Source organism: Schistocerca americana, chromosome 2 (genome assembly GCF_021461395.2).
Source record: "Schistocerca americana isolate TAMUIC-IGC-003095 chromosome 2, iqSchAmer2.1, whole genome shotgun sequence".
Taxonomy (NCBI): domain Eukaryota; kingdom Metazoa; phylum Arthropoda; class Insecta; order Orthoptera; family Acrididae; genus Schistocerca; species Schistocerca americana.
The window spans coordinates 860,828,011-860,849,584 of NC_060120.1; the positions used below are offsets into that span (position 1 = coordinate 860,828,011).

General features: G+C 38.9%; 1 protein-coding gene across 2 annotated transcripts in view; it reads right to left on the reverse strand.

Moving 5' to 3' along the window:
• Window positions 1-21,574, reverse strand: part of LOC124594958 (chromosome transmission fidelity protein 18 homolog) — a 467,415-nt gene that overhangs the window by 409,243 nt on the left and 36,598 nt on the right. For both annotated transcript variants that reach the window (XM_047133468.1, XM_047133467.1), the window contains exons 7-9: window positions 15,180-15,359; window positions 11,855-11,972; window positions 7,695-7,841 (exon numbers count right to left, since the gene is read on the reverse strand). In XM_047133468.1, the coding sequence (XP_046989424.1) occupies window positions 7,695-7,841; window positions 11,855-11,972; window positions 15,180-15,359 (445 nt within the window). The remainder of the gene's footprint in view (window positions 1-7,694; window positions 7,842-11,854; window positions 11,973-15,179; window positions 15,360-21,574) is intronic.

Consider the following 21,574-nt stretch of genomic DNA (forward strand, 5'->3'; position numbering starts at 1 on the left):
GGACTCTACCATAGCCACTTTTTTTATACAACTGAATTGGTGAATTTGGATTTGTGTCGTGTCACAAACACTAAATCTTTGTAGAAGACTATGAATATTTATTACAATAAACACCGGAACTCCAGGTTGAAATATCAGCAATATACAGAAATGATAGATTGCTACTTACTGTAAAGAGAAGACATTACGGTGCAGACAGCCACAACTACAAAATACTTACACTTTAGCTTTTCGTCACAGCCTTCGTCAGAAAAGGAAACATACATTCCTTCTTACAAGCAAGCACACCCCTCATGCGTAGATGACTCCCACCTCCAGCAGCTCAGACCAGAATGCAGCTGTTGCATAGAATGGGAGCAACAATCTGAAGGCAGTGGGAAACTGGAAGGGATAGCATCCAATGCCACCCTAGACAAGAACAACTGAATCACATTGTTCGCCAGGGCTTTGATTACCTATCATCATGCCCTGAAATGAGAGACATCCTACCCAACATCCTTCCCACCCCCTCTTAAAGTGATTTTCCATTGCCCAACCAACTTCCAAACATATTAGTCCATCCCTATGCCACTCCCAATCCCAACTGCCTGCCACAGGGATCATATGCCTGTGGAAGATCCAGATGAAAGCCCTGCCCAATCCACCCAACCAACACTTCCTATTACATTCCTGTTATTCAACCCCATCAGAGGCCAGGCCATCTGTGAAAGTAGCCATGATACCAGCTCTGCTGTAATCACTGCATGGTTTTGTATATTGGTATAACTACCAACCAGCAGTCCACAACAAGGAGTGGCCACCACCAACTGTGGCCAAGACAAAGTAAATCACCCTGTGACAATATACTGCTGAACATACCATGCTTGATTTCAATGGCTGCTTCACTACCCGGCAAATCTGGATCCTCCCCTCCATCATCAGTATTTCCAAATAGCGCAGATTGGAATAACCCTTACGCTTCATTTTCCACTCCTGATCTTATACCGGCCTCAGCCTACAGTAATATACTGTCCCCACACCCCACACACTCCACCCAGTTTTCACCCCCCCCCCCCCCCCCCCCTCTGCTCCATAACTTCCTCACCAATTTCATCTCCACCCTCTTTGTGTGGGACTCTATTACAATGCACCAGCCCATCTTCCCCCTCCCCCCCCCCCCCCCCCCCACCTCCCTGCCCCACAACCTCCCAAAGCTGTATGTCTGTTGGCAGTCTAGTTCCTGCACACTCTGCCAAACAGCAATCTTCTCTCCCCCCATCCATACACTGCTATCCCTTGCCTTCACATCCCCCTCCGGGGTGCTCCTTCTGCTCTATGTGACTAATGCTTTCGAGTTTGACCTTCCAAAGATGGTGGTGTGCACCTGCTTACATGATTAAACATGTGTTTCCATTTCCAAGGAAGGCTGTGGCTGAAAGCGTAAGGGTAACTGCATTTTGGTTGTGGCTGTCTGCAACTTAATGTGCCAACTTTACAGTAAATATTTATTATGTCCCAGAGAATATCGTATGTATACAAAACAAGGGTGGCAAAAATGGACACAGGCTTGTTTGACTCACAGGAGAGCATCACAGAAATGTTGGAAACCTGAACTGTTGGACTCTTGAAGATAGACACAAATTATCTTGTGAAAGTCTACTTACAAAATTTCAAAAATCAGTATTAAGTGAAGAATCTAGATATATTCTTCAGCCTTCTACACAGTGATCCCACTAGCACCACAAAGACAAGATTAGACTTATTACACCACAAAATTCACACAAGCATTTAAGCAGTCATCCTTCCCACACTCCATATGTTACTGCAACAGAAAGAATGCCTAGCAGGTGGTACCACGTTAAGTACCCTTTGCCATGCACTTCAGAGTGGTTTTCAGAGTATGTACATATATGTAGACATAGATGGGGCTTAGATTGCACCACGATTACAAGGCAGCATTCATTCAATAGACTATTTTTTAATGTGAATGTAAGAAAAGCAAGATTAATTTATAAAAGTTTCAGTTCATGATATATATAATACCATCTTCTCAGTTACAAAGTTGTGAAAAAGGGTAAACCAAGCCATTCAATTATGGAGAGAGGATTTCATTCCTTTGTGAGTCAATCTCCCTTCTATCTTTTTGAACTCAATGCTTTACCACGCACCAAAAGATGGGGGGGGGGGGGGGGGGGGGGGGGGGGGGGGGGGGGGGGGGGGAGAAAGCTACCTTTTTGTGGCTTCATTGACATATTATGGTCAAGCTAATTTACAAAGCATAGACCAACAGTTGGGTTAATCAAATTCCCCATACTGGACATCATTAAATCATATTAAGTAATATGGTGTACACCCTCTGTCCTAGATGCTTTTCTAAGAGTAAGTTGTCTGCTGTGCAAGCACTCAACGTGCACTACAAGATTATTCTTGTGAAGTGGCTGATGGATCTGCTTGAATCTATAAAAACCAAATGACATCAACTAGTATTAACTGATTTTTGATCACTCTTAAGGTGAAGTAGCAGACAGTATGTTTAACGCATCTACATATATGAGAGTAGAAGTAATGCACTGAGTTAACGATCTGAAGTGTTACATGCAATTGATTTTGGAATCATCTTATTTACTGACATGTTAGATGCATCATACACAGTGTTGTCTGCTATTTAAAGTTGGTAGTAATCGGAAAGCAGTAAATACAAATTACCGGCATTTGATTTCGATTGCCACAGTGACATTAATTGGTCACCTTGTTGAGAGTCCTCTTAAAATGCACGTATACTATTGTTACGTTCTAATGGCAAAGTAGAGCTTCTCTTGGCCAAATTATTGTTTCAATATTTCAAAAAAGATTAACAAAGACATGTTGGGTACTTTTTGCAGTTAAGTCAGAGGTCATGATGAGATCTATCCCAGGGTCCATCCTGGCATTCATCAGCCTATATAAATGGTTGGATAAAGCATAAAAAAACTTATTATGCTCTTGAAAGAAGCAAAAACCGTCTATAAAATTGTAATACAATATTTATATGACATTTGAATCAACATATTTCTCTGAAAATTTAGAAAAATTTAAACTTTCAAACAAAATGAACAATAGTACACATACTATGGACTGTGAGTTTGATGAAAACATGGGTATTACTGTTTCAGAACACACAGTTTGCCATTCATTTGGCACAAATGCTTTGCTGCAACCGAAACAAGCAGACCTACTATACAATATGGTAGTGTTCTTTGGGGACCCGCCCAACCATCTCCCATGTAAAACAGACAGTCTAGAGGTGTATGAAATTTCTGTAATGAATGAAAAGTGGTACTGTGCATTACAAGGGGGAGAAGAAGATGGTTGCCATACCCCTTTTTGCATCTCCCACTTCTGACACTTTGATACTCATGCCTACCAAACTGTCACTTATTACAATATTTCAGTTTCCTAATTTACCTCTGATTCCAGTTTACGTACTTATTATTTGTCCTGTCCTTTGTTTACTCTTGATGTATTATCTGTTGCACTATTTGCACCCTTGCTAGCCTTTCCACCTCCCAGTTCACTTTCCAAATCATAGGGTGCTATCGAACTGACAGTCTGGTCACTCTGCTGAAACACTTTCTTCAGTTAACAAGCAGTTCCCATAATTCCTTATACACTGGTGGTTTAGCAGCATGGCCAGCTTTGCATCTGCCCATCCCTGAAACTGACCATAGCTGTTCAGCTGCTTTTGACCATAAAGAGCAAGCAAGTCAGGCACATAGCTACGACAGGGTGGGGTTAAGCACACTGCTGCCTTGCCATGCAGCTCTGCATTTATTTTTGTTTCAGGGTTGAGAGTTCATCTCATTTGTTCACTATGCTGTTTTATGAAGTTTGTACTTTTGTACAGCTAAATGATTTTCTATGCAGAAGTTTTTATTGCTGATATAGAATATTTTCCTACTGTTCAGGATTCAGAAAATATGGATTACAGAAATAAAGTCATCAAATGTAATGCTTGGGAGAAACTATGACAAAAGTAACACATACATTGTCAAAAGATGACACTAAAATTCTGAAGTAGTTAACAAATTGATGATTTTTCATTTAATTCCTCATAATAATAATAATAATAATAAACCAGGATTTTCATGAGTTGCTAGCATTGGATAAATGCAATACTTCCATAGACATCACTGGTACAGTATTTTCTTTTCCGTAACAAAGCAAAATGCAAAAGATCTCTGTCAGAGTCCATTTTGCAACTGTTTCATGCAAGCACAAAGCTTTTGCCACAGAAATTCTGCTCTGTAGTTCAGTCAGGTGGGTCAACTGTGTGCCTACACCACCAGAATGAAAGCAGCCCCAATCCTGTCATCTGCATAAAGATAGTTTCCCCTTACCCATTTTGTTGCAATGAATGGAAGACCTAACTCTGTAGTGTTCCTTACTTCCACACTTTCTTAACATCCAACTTGTTGTATGCCACACTTCCTGCAGTTGCAACTTACCACAGATCATTTCAAATCATGGTTGTAATGCAATATTAATTTATTATTTTTTCATTCATATTTTTTTTGATAGTCATTCACTTTAGCAATCATGTCTCTGCTGCTGACTCATTTTCATTTGTCACTGACTGGAAGGGAAAAAGAGAAAAAAGATAGAAAGTTATTAGTTCTTCTTCTTCTTCTTCTTCTTCTGGTAGCAGTCGTAGTCAGTAGATGCAAGCCATTATGCATACTTGCATTTTACATCCGATATTGCTCAACATAAAGGGGTGTTGATAAAAATTTTTGTGTAGCTTGCATAACGTCAAGAGCAACCGTTGTTAATCCCACATATGTTTAAGCTCAAACAGAAAGCAGAAACTAAATGTAGAGAGCAGATCGCAGAATTAAAAGGACTGGAGATTTCGAATACAAGCGAGACAAAAAAATACTTGTTTAAATTTCAATGTAAATGCAGCTCATGCTGTACCACTTCCCTTTCTCATAATCATTAACCTTCTACCAATGTGGAGCATCATATTGCAAAATTGCCATTTTTGGTACAATTTTTGCATAAAAATTTGCAAATTAAAAGATTAAAGAGGTTTTTACTAAAGTAAATAAACAGCAAATGGTCTCATTAATGCATTTATGCATGTTTTACTCTGGATTTTCCGTTTTTACAAACTCTTTTCTGGCCTGTGTTCATGAAGTATTTCACAGCAACATCAATATGTAAAAGACTTTCAATCTTCCAACAGTGTAATTGCTGAATTCAGACTGAACATCAGTTCACCACTGCCACAGCTTGAATAAAGCCCTTTTCTTTTAATTACTTTCTTCTCTCTACACTATGCATGTCAACTGATCGTTTGTTTCCTTTTGTCCATACATGAAGTGTCTCTTTTAATTGAAACTACAAGTTTAATGTTACCGGTCATAAATTATTATTATTTTGATTAATTGATGAAAGGAGAAAATATAAAAATGAAGTAAATGAAGCAGGCGAAAGAATACAAACATCTCAAAAATGATATTGGCAGGAAGTGCAAAATGGCTAAGCAGGGATGGCTAGAGGACAAATGTAAGGATGTAGAGGCTTATCTCACTAGGGGTAAGATAGATACTGCCTACAGGAAAATTAAAGAGACTTTTGGAGAAAAGAGAACCACTTGTATGAATATCAAGAGCTCAGATGGAAACCCAGTTCTAAGCAAAGAAGGGAAAGCAGAAAGGTGGAAGGAGTATATAGAGGGTCTATACAGGGCCGATGTTCTTGAGGACAATATTATGGAAATGGAAGAGGAGGTAGAAGAAGATGGAATGGAAGATATGATACTGCGTGAAGAGTTTGACAGAGCACTGAAAGACCTGAGTCGAAACAAGGCCCCCAGAGTAGACAACATTCCATTAGAACTACTGATAGCCTTGGGAGAGCCAGTCCTGACAAAACTCTACCATCTGGTGAGCAAGATGTATGAGACAGGCGAAATACCCTCAGACTTCAAGAAGAATATAATAATTCCAATCCCAAATAAAGCAGGTATTGACAGATGAGAAAATTACCGAACTATCAGTTTAATTAGTCACAGCTGCAAAACACTAACGTGAATTCTTTACAGACGAATGGAAAAACTGGTAGAAGCCGACCTCGGGGAAGATCAGTTTGGATTCCGTAGAAATGTTGGAACACGTGAGGCAATACTGACGTTTCTAGCATTTGTAGACTTAGAGAAAGCTTTTGACAATGTTGATTGGAATACTCTCTTTCAAATTCTGAAGGTGGCAGGGGTAAAATACAGGCTATTTACAATTTGTACAGAAAGCAGATGGCAGTTATAAGAGTCGAGGGGTTTGAAAGGGAAGCAGTGGTTGGGAAGAGAGTGAGACAGGGTTGTAGCCTCCCCCCGATGTTATTCAATCTGTATATTGAGCAAGCAATAAAGGAAACAAAAGAAAAGTTCGGAGTAGGTATTAAAATCCATGGAGAAGAAATAAAAACTTTGAGGTTCGCTGATGACATTGTAATTCTGTCAGAGACAGCGAGGGACTTGGAAGAGCAGTTGAACGGAATGGACAGTGCCTTGAAAAGAGGGTATAAGATGAACATCAACAAAAGCAAAACGAGGATAATGGAATGTAGTCGAATTAAGTCGGGTGGTGCTGAGGGAATTAGATTAGGAAATGAGACGCTTAAATTACAAAGGAGTTTTGCTATTTGGGGAGCAAAATAACTGATGATGGTCGAAGTAGAGAGGATATAAAATGTAGACTGGCAATGGCAAGGAAAGCGTTTCCGTACAAGAAAAATTTGTTAACATCGAGTATAGATTTAAATGTCAGGAAGTCATGTCTGAAAGTATTTGTATGGAGTGTAGCCATGTATGGAAGTGAAACGTGGACGATAAATAGTTTGGACAAGAAGAGAATAGCAGCTTTCGAAATGTGGTGCTACAGAATAATGCTGAAGATTAGATGGGTAGATCACATAACTAATGAGGAGGTATTGAATAGAATTGGGGAGAAGAGGAGCTTGTGGCACAACTTGACTAGAAGAAGGGATCGGTTGGTAGGACATGTCCTGAGGCATCAAGGGATCACCAATTTAGTATTGGAGGGCAGTGTGGAGGGTAAAAATCGTAGAGGGAGACCAAGAGATGAATACACTAAGCAGATTCAGAAGGATGTAGGCTGCAGTAGGTACTGGGAGATCAAGAAGCTTGCACAGGATAGAGTAGCATGGAGAGCTGCATCAAACCAGTCTCAGGACTGAAGACCACAACAACAACAAGTGTTTCAGAGCTTTAAACCACCATCACCAGGTGGATTTACAGGAATTAATAAGATACACGTGTTGTGCGTATGACTTTGGGGTGGCACAACATACACATCTTATTGATTCTCACAGATCTAACTGATGATCGGGGTTTAAACCTCTAAAACACACAGAGGCAATTAAAAAAAAATTAACTAGTAACAGTAAACTTAAATTTCAATTATTATCAGTAACAGTCACTGTAAATCCTAACTCAAAATGTTCACATTTAAAGATCTCTCTTTTTCATTATAAGTATCACCACATATTCTGTTATCTAAAGATTATCTTTGTTATAAAATGATTTTGAAGTTAAAATTATACAAACAGGAGATACTGTCAAAAGTTCCTTAACACCACAAAAATTATTAATGCAGAAAGTATGTATAAAATGACTGAGACAGTACCACAAGCTACATTATCAAAATATTAAATACCTGCATGTCGTGCCACCATATGAGCAAGTGTAGTTTTTCCCAGACCTGGTGGGCCACACAATAATGCCATTTTATACTGTGGGCAGCCATTTTCATCCAGATCATCGAAACTTTTTTCTTGAACTATTTTCTTCTGGAACCTGTTTTCTGAAAAGAAGAAAAAGATATACATATATCTTAACAAAATAATTCAAATTAAGTTCCTTTTTATCAACTCATGATTTTCAGATATTAATTACCGCCCTCATTTTTTATCCTGTCTAATCTCACCGCTGAACCAGTTTCAACCAAATGTGGTACACACATAACTTACTGTGAGGTGAAAATTGCTGTGGGAGTAAGAACCATCCAGCTATCAAAGGAGTGAAGGTGGGGATAAAAAAGAAGCGTCACCCACGACACGTGAATTTCCAGACTTTATCTGCTCAGCATTTGTGGCTAAGAACATTTAGCGACTTGTAACAAACATTAAACGTAATTTCAAAGCAATAACTTTTTTTTCTCACTGTTAACACCTATAACATGATGGAAGGAAAATTATTTATCACTTACTACTTTTCTGCTGTTCACAAAGTAAAAGTACAGTATGAGACATGACATTAAAATTTATTTCTTCTTTATTACTAAGTGTATTTGTGACCCATTTTAAAGACAGTATGCACATATACCACTGAATGTAAGTGTAAAATTATATCATTGTAGGACACACAGTTAGGAGTCGTGAGGTCGCAGACATTAAGCACAAGACCAGATGCCGCGTGATAAGGTTATGATTGCACATAAATAAATACCTGGGGAATGCTGGGCTTCACCACTAGTTGACCACATAATAAATTCTACATACACTTCTTTCCATACTACATAACTAAGAAAAATAGTCATCAAAATCGAATATTGTTTTGTAAACCACAGTGCTTTACAAGGCATGCACATGTTGGAGATGGTATGACATTGCCTCCCTCTGTCCTCTGAACTGACTTACCCAATCAGTTGTAGAAGGACCTACAGTTTAATATGGATTCCAAACCACAGTGCAACACAGAATTTTTCTCTTCAAAAAACATCACCAGAGGTAAAAGAAGTGAAAAGTGACTGACAAAAGATCAAACCAAAGACATTCAGATTAGTATCATATTCTATTAGAATACCTGTGGCAGCTCAACGCTTTTCACTTCCACACCATGGAACCAGCAACATCAGGACAGGTATTTCCCAAGTAGTATTGGAGACTACATGTGGTGGGAAGGACAGTCTGTACCTCTGCGGTGATCTGACTTGATACTAGTTGTAAGCAATTTTACATACAAAGTTGCACAAATAAATCTCTGCGCTACTATTCATAACCCAAACATATTTTGCTACTATTCATAACCCAAACATATTTTTATCCCATAAGTGGTGATCCTAACTCAAGAACTGGAGCTTTGTGAGGGTGCAAATACCAAAACCACACAAGGTCTGAGTGCCAACAGTATGCGAGACATGAGTATCGATCAACAAGACCTGAATGTCGATGGTCTCCCATCATCGGATATGGCGTTGGAACATCTGAGGGTGCAGCTATAATGATTGCATTATCAGTATCATCTACAGAATCACAATCTACATGAGCAGCAGCAATTGCTGCACCAGCAGCAAGAATTCCGGTGGGATCAAGAGCATCTCAACCAGGAGAACGCAGCTGCATTACAAAATAAATGCTAAGAGCAGAAACAGATATCACCAGTTGCAGTAAATATGAACCTCAAGTCAGCTGATTCCTTTCTGCAGCGATAATGCCACTCAGCCGCAGCTGCCCTGTTTGTGGAACCCAGGGGCAGAAGTGCATTGTGCAGCTTTCGGAGCACCGCCACTCTGGATAAGCAGCCCAGCACTATGGTTCAGTCATGTCAAGAGCTGTTCTGCTGCTGTTAGCATAACAAAGGCAGCATTTGTGGCATTGTTAAGAAGTCAAACAGCCCTCAAAGTGAGTGGTGTGATCAGTGAAAGACCGAAGCAAGCAGCTGAAGGAAGAGATAGTATGGTGACCATCACTCACACACATGCTATTGCTGCTATACATCAAAGAGCTGGTAGGTAGAAAATCATCCCAGTTCCTGCAAGGGCTGTTTGCTGGCACATTTTTAAGTGCTCGGCAAATACCTGCTCTCTGTATGGTTGTCACACTTGTGAGAAACATGCCACACTTTATACTGTCAATGATACAGGAACAGGAGCTGAATAAGTTTGCAGAAACTGCAAACAAAATTTCAGACGTTGCAACTCCACTTGTGCAGTGTGTCATATAATCACTCTGTGGCAAATTTAACATAAGCACAAGCACCAGGTTGTAGCTCTTGGAGCATATAAAGGATGGAGAAGCCAAACATAGCGCACAGGAAAAGTGAACACACAGCTTCCACACCAGACTAGGATGAACATTTCCACCAGAGATGCTCTGTATGTAGGATACGTCAGCTTTCTGTGACCAAAGGGCGAGCCTGTCTGCAAAATCTCAGCCAACAATCACAATACATAGTGGTGACATACAGAACCGCCAAACTGCAGTTTTCTGTTGACACAGGCTCAGACATATGTGTGTTCTCAAAGGCAATCTTGTGGCAGGGGAGACTATACAATAATTTCAGTCTTATTGCAGCAAATGTTTCTCCCATACTAACTTACAGCTGGATGACATTAAATTGGAACTTTGGCTTGTGAAGAACTTCCGTGTGTAACTTGATTGTCAATGTTGTCACCCACCCAATTATAGATCTAGGTTTTCTGTTCTTTTATGACCTTGTGCTTGATGTAAGACATAGTTGCATCCGGCACCAAACAACTTCAGTAAGATTTGCCAGCCACCTAATTGAGTGCAGTGATTTAACTGTGCATTCTGTCACAGGACTGCCTCCACTGTTACATCTATTAACAGAATTTCCACAAATCATGTGTCCAGTAGGTGTACCCAACTGCCCGTGCTACTCAACAGTGCATAATTTATTGAATATTGTCTTCTCTTAACCATGGTATTTTGGTTCTGACGGACTTCGGATCATCAATGTGAAACTCAATGCAATAGTTCATGCATGCACATCACAACCATTGGAAAGCACATAAGCTCTGCCGCTGCACTTGATGGCAAGGTAGCCAGTTGGTTCGAGACTGTGTGTTGCAGTTGTACAGTAGTATCCAAACTGGACCTTATTGAGGCCTACACCCAGATCCCAGTGGCCCCAGAGGACATACACAAAATACCTATCACAACACCATTACAAACAGTTGAATTTCCTACAAGTGTTTCATGGGCTGTGCAACGCTGCACAAATTTTCCAAAGGTTTATTGATTAGGCCTTAACTTCTGTTCCACCTATAGTGAAGATGTGTTGGTTGCATCATCTTCACCGATCTCCAAAATGTGTTGCCATCCTGCGGGAGTATCCAGTGTCAATGACAGTGTGAAGACTCCGTTACTACCTAGGTGTGATAAACCCATATCGTCACTTTACAACTTGTGCTGTTGAACTCCAGGTGTTACTCCATGTAGTCCTAGCTGGCATTGCAGTGCATGGTTCCACATTTCTCATGTATAATAACCAATTACAGAAGAGCATTCGAAGTATGCCATGTGAACTTCACGGGGGGAAGGGGTGCACTGTTCACACATCATTTGTAAGAGCCTCCTTAGTGATCTTTTCATCTTTTCAGATGCTTCAGCATGCCCTGCGGGGGCAGTTCTGCAGCAGCGTATCAATGGAGCCTGACAAACCTTAGGTTTTCTACTAAAACACAGACAGAAGAGCAGTGTTCTTGGCAATCATTTTATGTTGAAATACAGGTGATTGTCAATGATGTCACCCTAAGTTATTTGAACAAGATAAAACGTGTTTTACAAATTACATATTCAACAAATTTTGCATAGTAAATACCATACTTTCAGCCTGTCAGAAAGTTTCTGAAATGTTACAACTATTGTTTGGCTGAAGATAAAATGACAGAATTAATTCATATTGGCAGTTCCACAATTTTAAAATAGGAGCATGTTAATACATTTGAAAAACACACATGTTAATACATTTGAAAAATACTATGCACCTCCAACTTCATAATATTTACTAGATACAAATCTCTGATACAATAGTCATGAAGAAGAATTTGTGTATAAATAAATCTTCACTTACCAGAAACAGGCTTCTTAGTTTTATTTTCCTCTTTATGTTTTCGTTTTGTTTTTGTTTCACGATTAAATACAACTTTATCCCATAACTTCAACCAATGAAGAAGTGTTCTGTTGGTGCTCTGTAAACATAATTAACCTTACACAGATATTCAGTAAGTGAATGTTGGCATTCCAAATACAATTCAGTGAAGCTATGTCATAAAGTTGCCACAAGTATTTGCTATAAATCCTAGAGGACTGAAGAAAAGCTTACATTACATAATGTTTTTGCATTATTTTACTGGTTCCATACTAATTGCACATATACTTAAACACAGAGTCACAAACTATTGCAGCATTTTGAATATGATACAAAAGAAATTTTACAGACAGAATCTAAAATAGGCTGTGGTCTGGTACATATCTGATACTTATTACCCAGTAAAAGAAACTGTAGTGGAGTGGGTGGAGTGGGTTGAAGCACTTTCATGTTTACACTTGAGATGCAATGAGGAGAGGCAGTAGCAGTGTACACTATGGTATTCTTATAAGAGGGGCACTGTGATATGCTACATGTCTGTACTACAATGTAGTTAATGGCACAACAATTAAATGAAGACCAGCACTTTTGATACACAATACTCCATGGATACTATCTCTTTGCCAGCACTTAGTCAGAGGATAATATGTATAAACCCAAATTTTGTCTAAATAAACCACTGGCAACTGTAATTCTTATACCTTCTCTGTCTACACTTCCCTGCTTTTTCCTCCTCACTGTTACGAATCTCATTTTGTTTCCAGAAAGCTGCTGCTGCTGCTGCTGCCCACAAAGACTTTTTCAATGATCACTTTCCATTGTTGCACTTTTAACTACCACTACTCTGAACTGGAGTGTGGCTCTATCTAGCCAAGTGACAAAGGTACTTCCTGCTACTGCTGGGATCTTCAGTACATTTTGTCAAGTAAAAGAAGGTATCCCATAACTGTCACCGTTAAAATCGAAAATACGTCAGTTACAAAATATATCAGTTTAGATTATCACTATAACACAACAATTCTTCAATACTGCACATTCCAAGGAACAGGGTAAAACAAACCAATTCACAACTACAATTCTATGCATCACTCTCTATATTATTTTGTCTGTGGACTATGTGATTACAAATTCAGAGATAACTTATACATAGGTGCTTTTAACTTCTTATCTTTTCTGTTCCTTCACCTTTTGGCAAGCAGAACTGGATATACTAGGTAAATATACTGATAGAAAAAAAATCACAACAACATGAAGGAGTTATGTGACATAAATGAAAGATGGCAGGCATGTTTCTACTTCAGAACAATGATGTCTATTCCAATTTCGCACCAGCCACATAAGAGTGGCACTAGCACTGCTGCTACAAGGATCAAAATTGTTTTAAATACACGCTGTCACAGTCGTGAGCACTAGTTACCTTCGAGATTGGACATGGTGAGCTAATCTTAGTCAAGACAGCCTTTAAGGTGACGAAGACGCCACTATCAACACCTAGCTAAGTTTGTGTAATTGAGCTATGAGAAGCTTGATGTTCCTTCTGCTATATTGAAAGAAAACTAGGAGGAAATGTAACCAAGTTCATGATTGCTGGCAGCACTGGTCATGAGAAAATACAGTCATAAGAACACCAGGCTCCAGATGGTCATGTGGCACTACTGCAAGGGAAGGCCGACATGTTCAGCATATGGCTCTGGTGGATTGTACTGCATCTGTAGCAGCAATTTGAGGAGCAGCTGGCACCACAATGACGCAACGAACTGTTACAAAATGGTTACTTCAAGGATAGCCCTGAACCAGATGCCATGTAACATGCATTCCACTGACCCGAAACCATTACCATTTGCGACTTTAGCGGTGTCAAGTGAGAGCTCATTGGAGGACAGTGTGGAAGTCTGTTTGGTTTCTGATGAAAGTTGGTTCTGCCTCACTGCCAGTGATGGTCACATGTTGGTTAGTAGGAGGACTGTTGAGAGCCTGCAAGCAACCTGTCTATGTGTTAGACATACTGGATCTAGGTCTGGAGTTACAGTCCAGGAGAGTGATTACGTATGACAGCATGAGCACTCCAGGGGTTATCCCATCCACCCTGACTGCAGATCTGTACATCAATCTGGTGATTCAACCTGTCGTGCAGCCACTCATGAATAGCATTTCAGGGGGTGTTTTCCAACAGGACAACACTCGCCCACGTACTGCTACTGTAATCCATCTGGCTCTACAGTGTGCCGACATGTTGCCTTGGCTTGCTTGATCAAGAGATCTGTCTCCAATCAAGCACATATGGGGCATTATCATATGACAACTCCAGTTTCATCCACAAACAGCATTAATCATTTCTGTATTGACCAACCAAGTGCAACGGGCATGGAACTCCATCCCACAGACTGACATATGACACCCATATAACATAATGCATGCATGTTTGCATGCTTGCATTCAACATTCTGTGAAAACATAGATCATTAATGTATGAGCATTTCACACTTGCAATGGCTTATCTTGTGTTTACATTAACCTGTGATCTTGCAACGTTAATCACTTAAATATCTTACCAAGACAAATGTATTTCCAAAATTTCATTACCCTACACTAACTATTTCTTGCTGCTGCATTTTTTTTCTGTCTGTGTGTTTCCTTTCAGTTTGAGACTGATATTAAAACCATTATTACGTTTCATTCCCTCTGCATACGAAGGTATTTCCTCTACTACTGTAATAGTAATAGTGAACTAAAACTGTTTTGGCTGATGAATTGGCCCTGATCAAATTTATGAAAAAATAAAATAAAATAAAAGTAAACCCTCACCAGAAAAATATTTTATGTTACTCACAGTACAGGTTGAAATAATAACAGAGAATTGAAGTTTGTGCCCCTCAAGCAAACTTCAACTATAATCTGGAACTAATATAGACAGTATTTTTAGGAACAAAGAAGTAAGTCTGTAATTGGCAAGCTTGGGCAGAATGTTAGCCCTTTGATATAAAGGAAACCAAAGTTGGAGTACAGGATCATTAGCATCTTCAGCTCTAAGGATTAAAGGAAGAAAGTTTAGTATTCAACCCCCACTGATGATAAGGTCTTTAGACAAAGCACAAGCTCATATTAGGCGGAATGGTCAGTGTCCTTTTCAAAGGAATTAAAGTGTCATTTCCCTAAAGTGATTTACAGAAAGCACAGAAAACCTAGATCTGGATGGAAAAACAGCGAGACCGCCTTACTCGTGACTGTGGGTACAGCATTTCACCCAGAGAGAGAGAGAGAGAGAGAGAGAGAGAGAGAGAGAGAGAGAGAGAGAGAGAGCACTTACCTCATCACTCAGTAGCTCAATGTAGGTTTTGGGTTTATACCTCTCAACCCACAGGTCTGCAGAGTCTTCTTTCTCATCTTCACTGGTTAGTTCCACACCAGAATCCATTCCTGAATCTTCTAGAGCACGGATCTTCCTTTCAAATTCATTTGCTTCTTCTTGGTCTAATTTTTTCTGAATCTAAGTGCAAGAGAAATGATTTGCATTACTGCTATGCAATTATTCCTCAAGAGTTGTGTTACAGAGCACTGAACAATACAAAGTCCTCCCCAAGGCTTCAGTATCAGTATGAAAATTTGGCAGCAGAATAATGTTATAACTACTTACTTGAAAAATGTATTTTTTTAAAGTGAACAATGACACTTGCACTTACACATTGGAGTCCAAAATTAAAGCAACAAACCACTATTTCCCCACCTTGTGTCTAATCCATTCGAATACCTCTTCACGAAACTGTATGGTTAAATTGGAAAGGTTTAACTGCTGTAAGGTATTGTGACAAGATCTTGGGACCTCATGTGCAGTTGTTGCTAAGTGCTGTGGGCCCAGACATCTTATTGCTGGACAAGAATGCTTGACCTCACAGAGTACGGGTAGTTGATGTTTTCCTGGAAATGGAAGCTATTGCACACATGGCATGGCCTGCTTGCTCTCTTGATTTGACCATAGACTTAATCTCGGATCCACTAGGGACACGTGTTGCATCACGTCAGCATCCACCAACCACTCTCCAAGACTTGTGAGCAGCACCACACAAAGAATGAGCTTTATTTTCTCAACTTGAGATTGATGACATCATTCACAGCACGCCCTGTCATTTGTCAGGCCTGTGTTGGTGCCAGAGGTGGCCACATCTCACATTGAGCGCATTAACCAGTTTTCAGAATGGGTTTGTAAATCCGTTAAGCCAGAAAAAACAGAGAACATTTTTGTCTGCCATTACGCATGTTGCAGTTGTTTACGTTCTGTATTCTTTATATTGTTTCTACTTTTCTATCCCCTGATTATAATATTTTGTGGCAAAATAAATGCAACCATGAAAAATTTTGTTTTGTTGCTTTAATTTTGGACACCAGTGTAATATCTGAAGATCTAAACTGTGATTGGTTATTTACAAACTATTTTATTTGAATACAGCTCTCATCTTTAAATTTGTATATGAATGTCATCTGTTTCAACTTGCATCACTCATTTTGAGGATGTACGCCAATAGAAAAATGCTACAAGGATGATATTTGTTCAAAAATGAAACACTTTAGAAAAAAGTAGTAATGTGGAGGTGGTGGTGGTGGTGGTGGTGGTTGTGGTGGTGTTGGTCATAGTCGTCATTGGCATTTTAGTGTGTTCAATGTCATGGTTATTAGTGCCCTCATTGAATACGAACATATTCATTTTCTGAAATGAGCACAAAAGCATTTCCCAATGAATAATGACTAGCAACTTTTCTGAGAAAGTGTGACAATATCAACATTAGGTAGTGAAGGAGAGGCCACTTCTGCAGGCTAGGCTGCAAGGAAAGTTTACTTCCCCACAGCCTCCAATAATGTCAACACTGCTTAGTCCCATACTGACTCACATTGAAGCAATCCACAGTCTTATCTGTTTTCACTGGGAAGTACACAGTAAGGGTAAATGATGTTAGAGACGGATGATTTTGAACTTTTTAATATGAAAGAGTTTCCACGCACTGGAACCAATACTCTTGCAACCCTCTCTAAGCAAGAAGTGTGGTTTTGTCATGGGAGGTTTATTCTTTTCCTTGGAGCTGTTTTTTTCCCTTTTTTCTCTATTATTGTTACAGTATCCTGTTCCAACAGTGATTTGATGTGATCTCCATGCTAGCCTCTCTTTTGCAGGAACTCTCCAAGTCTGCGAGACTGCAACTTACAAGCAACAGAAGCTGCTTATTGTAGTCAAATGTTTACTCTACACTCCTATAACAAATTAACCAGACAGACTTTGATGTCACAAGGTCTGTTCTATTCATCTAGCCTGCATTTTTGTCAAGTTGTGCTCTAAAGCTTTTTCTTTCCTCTGTTCATTTCTATTCGGTGGTGCTTCATTATGCTTTCAATCTTTCTATCTAATCTTCAGCATTGTTCTGTGATGCCAGACTTTAAAAGTTTCTATTTACTTATTATCTGCACCGCACATGATCCTATATAAGTTAGGTTCAATATATTACTTGTTCCATAGAGGGGAGAGTCTCATGGAGGATGAAACATGAATACACATTTTATATTTAAAAAGTTGTGCTAATGCATCTTCCATAGACTCCAAGCAAAATGGTCTCATCGATTTGTAACATGTCAAAAAAATCTTAAACACATTTTCATTAAGAAGTAACAACAAACTTGTCACAAAACAAGCATATTTACGAAACTCTGAGGTGCATAGGATAATTCTTAAGCTATTGTAGCTGTAAACAAAACTACAACTATAGTCTGATTTTACAATAATTTCGGATTTTCTGGAGTAATACGTAAAGAAAAGGGGAGCCTTTAATATTAAATCAAAACACATAGTAATAGATGTATTTACAGAGTAATCTGTAGTAAACTAACTATTAACATAATCTAAACAACTTACTTTTATGAAAGCATGAAACTTGCATGTCTCACCTGCCAAAGGGCTGATATTGTTCATAGTGTTACAATACTTTTCTTTTTTAGAAAAAGTTTTCTTGCCATGACTGATGGCATTTTACATTTTTTTTCTTCAGGAACCATCAGTCATTTTGCTGCCCAAATAGCAAAACTCATCTACCACATTTAGTTTCTGATTTCCTAATGTGATTCCATTGGCATCATCTTACTTAATTCAACTACTCTACATTATCTAACATGCCATTTCGCTAGCAGCCAAGCTAATTGTAATTCTTGAAGTAGATGGTATGTAAATACATACATTTATTGATGATACACAAAGCAGCAATTCTGCACAATAATACTGTAACCAAAGTGAGCATAGCAAAATAACAACAACTGAATGCAAAACTGAAATTCGTAGCACTTATGTATATGGATAGAAATTTTATGAAAATTTGTAATGGTTCAAATAAAACATTTCCTCTCCAGTTAATTTGAGGATAGTCTGTAACAGACCACATTTGACAAAGCCTTGTTGATCTCATCTGTTTGGTAGATGTCCCCTCAATATGTGTGTTTTCAGGTTCAATCTCTGAAGTAACCTGGTGTTCATTTTCACCCTGTTTTATTGCTGGTTCAGGAGGCAGTGCTCCAGTTTCATCTTGTTGTACTGCTTCTTCAGGAGGCATTCCTTTTCAGATCTGTGCTGCCCATTATTCTTCAAGGTGCTGCATTTTTTGGGTTGGTTTTGGAGCCTTTTGAGAGTTCCATAAGGCACTTTTATTATGTACCATATATTTTCCATCTGTTTGATTACACTTTCAATGATCCATGGAGATCCACTTGACAAATTGTTTAAGAAATTTTTGGCATACACTTGATCACCAACCTGAAAGTTTGAATCCTTCTTTGGCTTTTCTTCCTCCTTTGATGAACTGATCAATGACAATGTGATCCTTGGCTGAGACAGCTGTGAAGTATTTCAGAGAGTGAGATGTCCAGTTATTGTAGCATCTTGCTTGTTCTCTCCATCTCAGTTGCCCCCCCCCCCCCTCCCCTAAAAGTGTCCTTGACAACACTAATGGAAAGGACACATGCAGTCGCATGGTGGTGCAGATTTCTATGCACAGTAATGGGTGTGAGATTCAAAAATATAGTGTGGCTGGATGAAATGTGGGTTAATGCCAGTCATTCCTTGCACGGAAGCTGGAGTGATGGAACACCCCAGGGGACCATGACAGTGCTTGTTGGAAAAGGATGATGAATTACTGTTTTATATGCAAGTACATTAGCTGGTTTTGTACCATATTGCTTATTAATGTTTCATTCAAAAAAGTCAGGTGACTACCTCAAAGAGATGAACAGCTTGGTTTTTCAAAAGTGGTTCAAAACATCGCTTATGATGAATCTGACATGTCCACCAGTACTGTGAATAGTACAACTGAATAGTACAACAAGTATCATCAGAAAGGCACCCAAAAACAAAGGTGTTGTGGAAGAATGTGTAGTAAATTTAATTATACAACTGGGAGAGAGCTGTGATAGTTCAAGCAGCGCTAAAGAAGACTATCTTACAGTAATGAGAGTGGTGTTTTTCCATTAGCATAACTACAACACACTCAAGGAATGTAAGGAGTGAGCATGCCGGCGACCTATCATCTTACTGTGAGTACCATCTTCAGATCATAACTGTTAATATACTCACAAATTATTCAGTCACTCACTGTAGAACTAATTGATACTGCTAATATTCATCAATGGAATCAAAAACTGTGTATGTTCAAGGATGAAAAAAAAAAAATAGTTTTCATTTATATGGCGAAGTTTGACAAATAATTTTACATTTCAGCATAGCAGATACTAAGTAGCTCTTTTCAGTTTTTTTGAGATTATACATATATTACAAACAGCAACAGTAAATAAATTTATGCGTACAAATATGACCTGCATGTTATCGACTCTTTTGTTTCTGCTGCTAGAGAATGCATACAAGTAGAGACCGGGTGCGGAATGCACTTCAAGCCATGTTAGGTAACATTGTCGTCTGCCCACCAGAATTTTCAATACCATTCACTCATCTCACAGACTATAGCTTCGAACAATGGAAAACCCAGGATGGAATGTAACAGACTATATGTTACAGACTATAGCTTCGGAATGTCAGCTTCCACCCACATCCGTGATGTGCCCTACAATTCACATTTTTTTCTATCGCACCTGACGCCATTTTCTTCCAGTCATGTGAAAAGCATGTGCAAATTGTTCACGTGCTCATTCACATTTGTGCCTGTGACAATTACACTATCCAAATAACTGGAACATCCAGGTAGGGTATTTGTGATTTGTTAAATAAATCACTGTCATATTGCAGGAGCACTTGCTATGCCAAAAGGTAAACTCTGATATTCGAAGAACCCAAGTTGAGTATTGCCAACTGTCATCTTTTTTGATCCTTCATCCAGTTCCAACTGGAGATATGCATCTGATAAAGCTATTTTTGTAAGATATTTGCCATTTCTGATTATTTAAAGAGTTCCTTAGGTCTTGGTATTGGATACTGGTGTATTTCCGATTGGTGGATATACAATCACTTTTAAATCTCCATAGATTCTTACTGATCAATTTGGCTTTGACACAGCCACAATTAGTGTAGCCCACTGACTGGTCTTCATTGGCTTCCAGTCTTAGGCCAGTCTTTCAATTCCTTCTTTAACTTTATCCATCATAGCAAACAACACTTGTATGTGGATGAAAAATTTTGGTGTTGCTCCCGTCTGCAAATTCTGAACTGCTTTGTATATTTTGCTGCTGGAAAAAGATTCATGATCCCGGCATATTTTCTTCTCAGCTTCTTTAAAGCTATTATGAACCACCATGTTTGCAATATGTGATTAACTAATATTTAAATTGAAGGCATTGAACAAGTTCATGCCAAAGAGATTAGTTGTTTTTCACAAGTTGACAGCCAGTAACAGAAGCTCTTTGGTTGTTTTTTATATTCGATCATTGCCATTGTTTTTTCCCTTTAGTTTAATCTGGGCTCCATTGAATGTTTTCAGTGATGAATATGAAAGGAAGTATTTTGATTATACCAACAATTCACAAGCATTCAGATTAGTTAGTGAGCAAGTTGCATCAGTATCCAGCAATTTCTTTGTGCAGACATTCATTGATTTCCAGTGGTATGCGGATTTTTCCTGCATCTTCTCTGCTGCTGATTTTTTCAGCCTATGCAACTTCATTTGCTTCACTCTGTATTTTCCTGACGATGAGATTGAATACTGATGCTTCTTGGCAGTGAAAATATTTTTATTTCTCCGCAGGCAGATGGAGGATGTGTGGCCAGTCTTCCAGCAGATATTGCACATTGCATTTCTGAACTTGCATTCAATGAGGCAAGATTTAGATTTTTCCTGCTTAGGGTTCCTTTCTTTTGATGGACTTCTTGAATGTGGCTGTTTTGATTTGTGGTGGATGGTCATTTGAAAAATTTCAGATGAATCTCCTGTATTTTCATTCTTCCTTGTTTTAATCATTCTTTGAGAAGCCTCATTGCTTCAGCAATCTTTAAAACTTCATCCAGTGAAGGATTGCTGCATTGTATGGCTGAATTCCATATGGTATCATGATGGATGCAGTATAATGACACCTCTGATCAATCCATCAATATAAGCAATCTTTTGGTTGTCATGTTTGTATATGAGATTGCAATCCCTTGTGATATTACGTACATCAGCCACCCATTCTGATAATGTCTGCCCATGCTGCTTCTTTTGTGCATGGGACTCATAAGTGGCCACTGGTAAA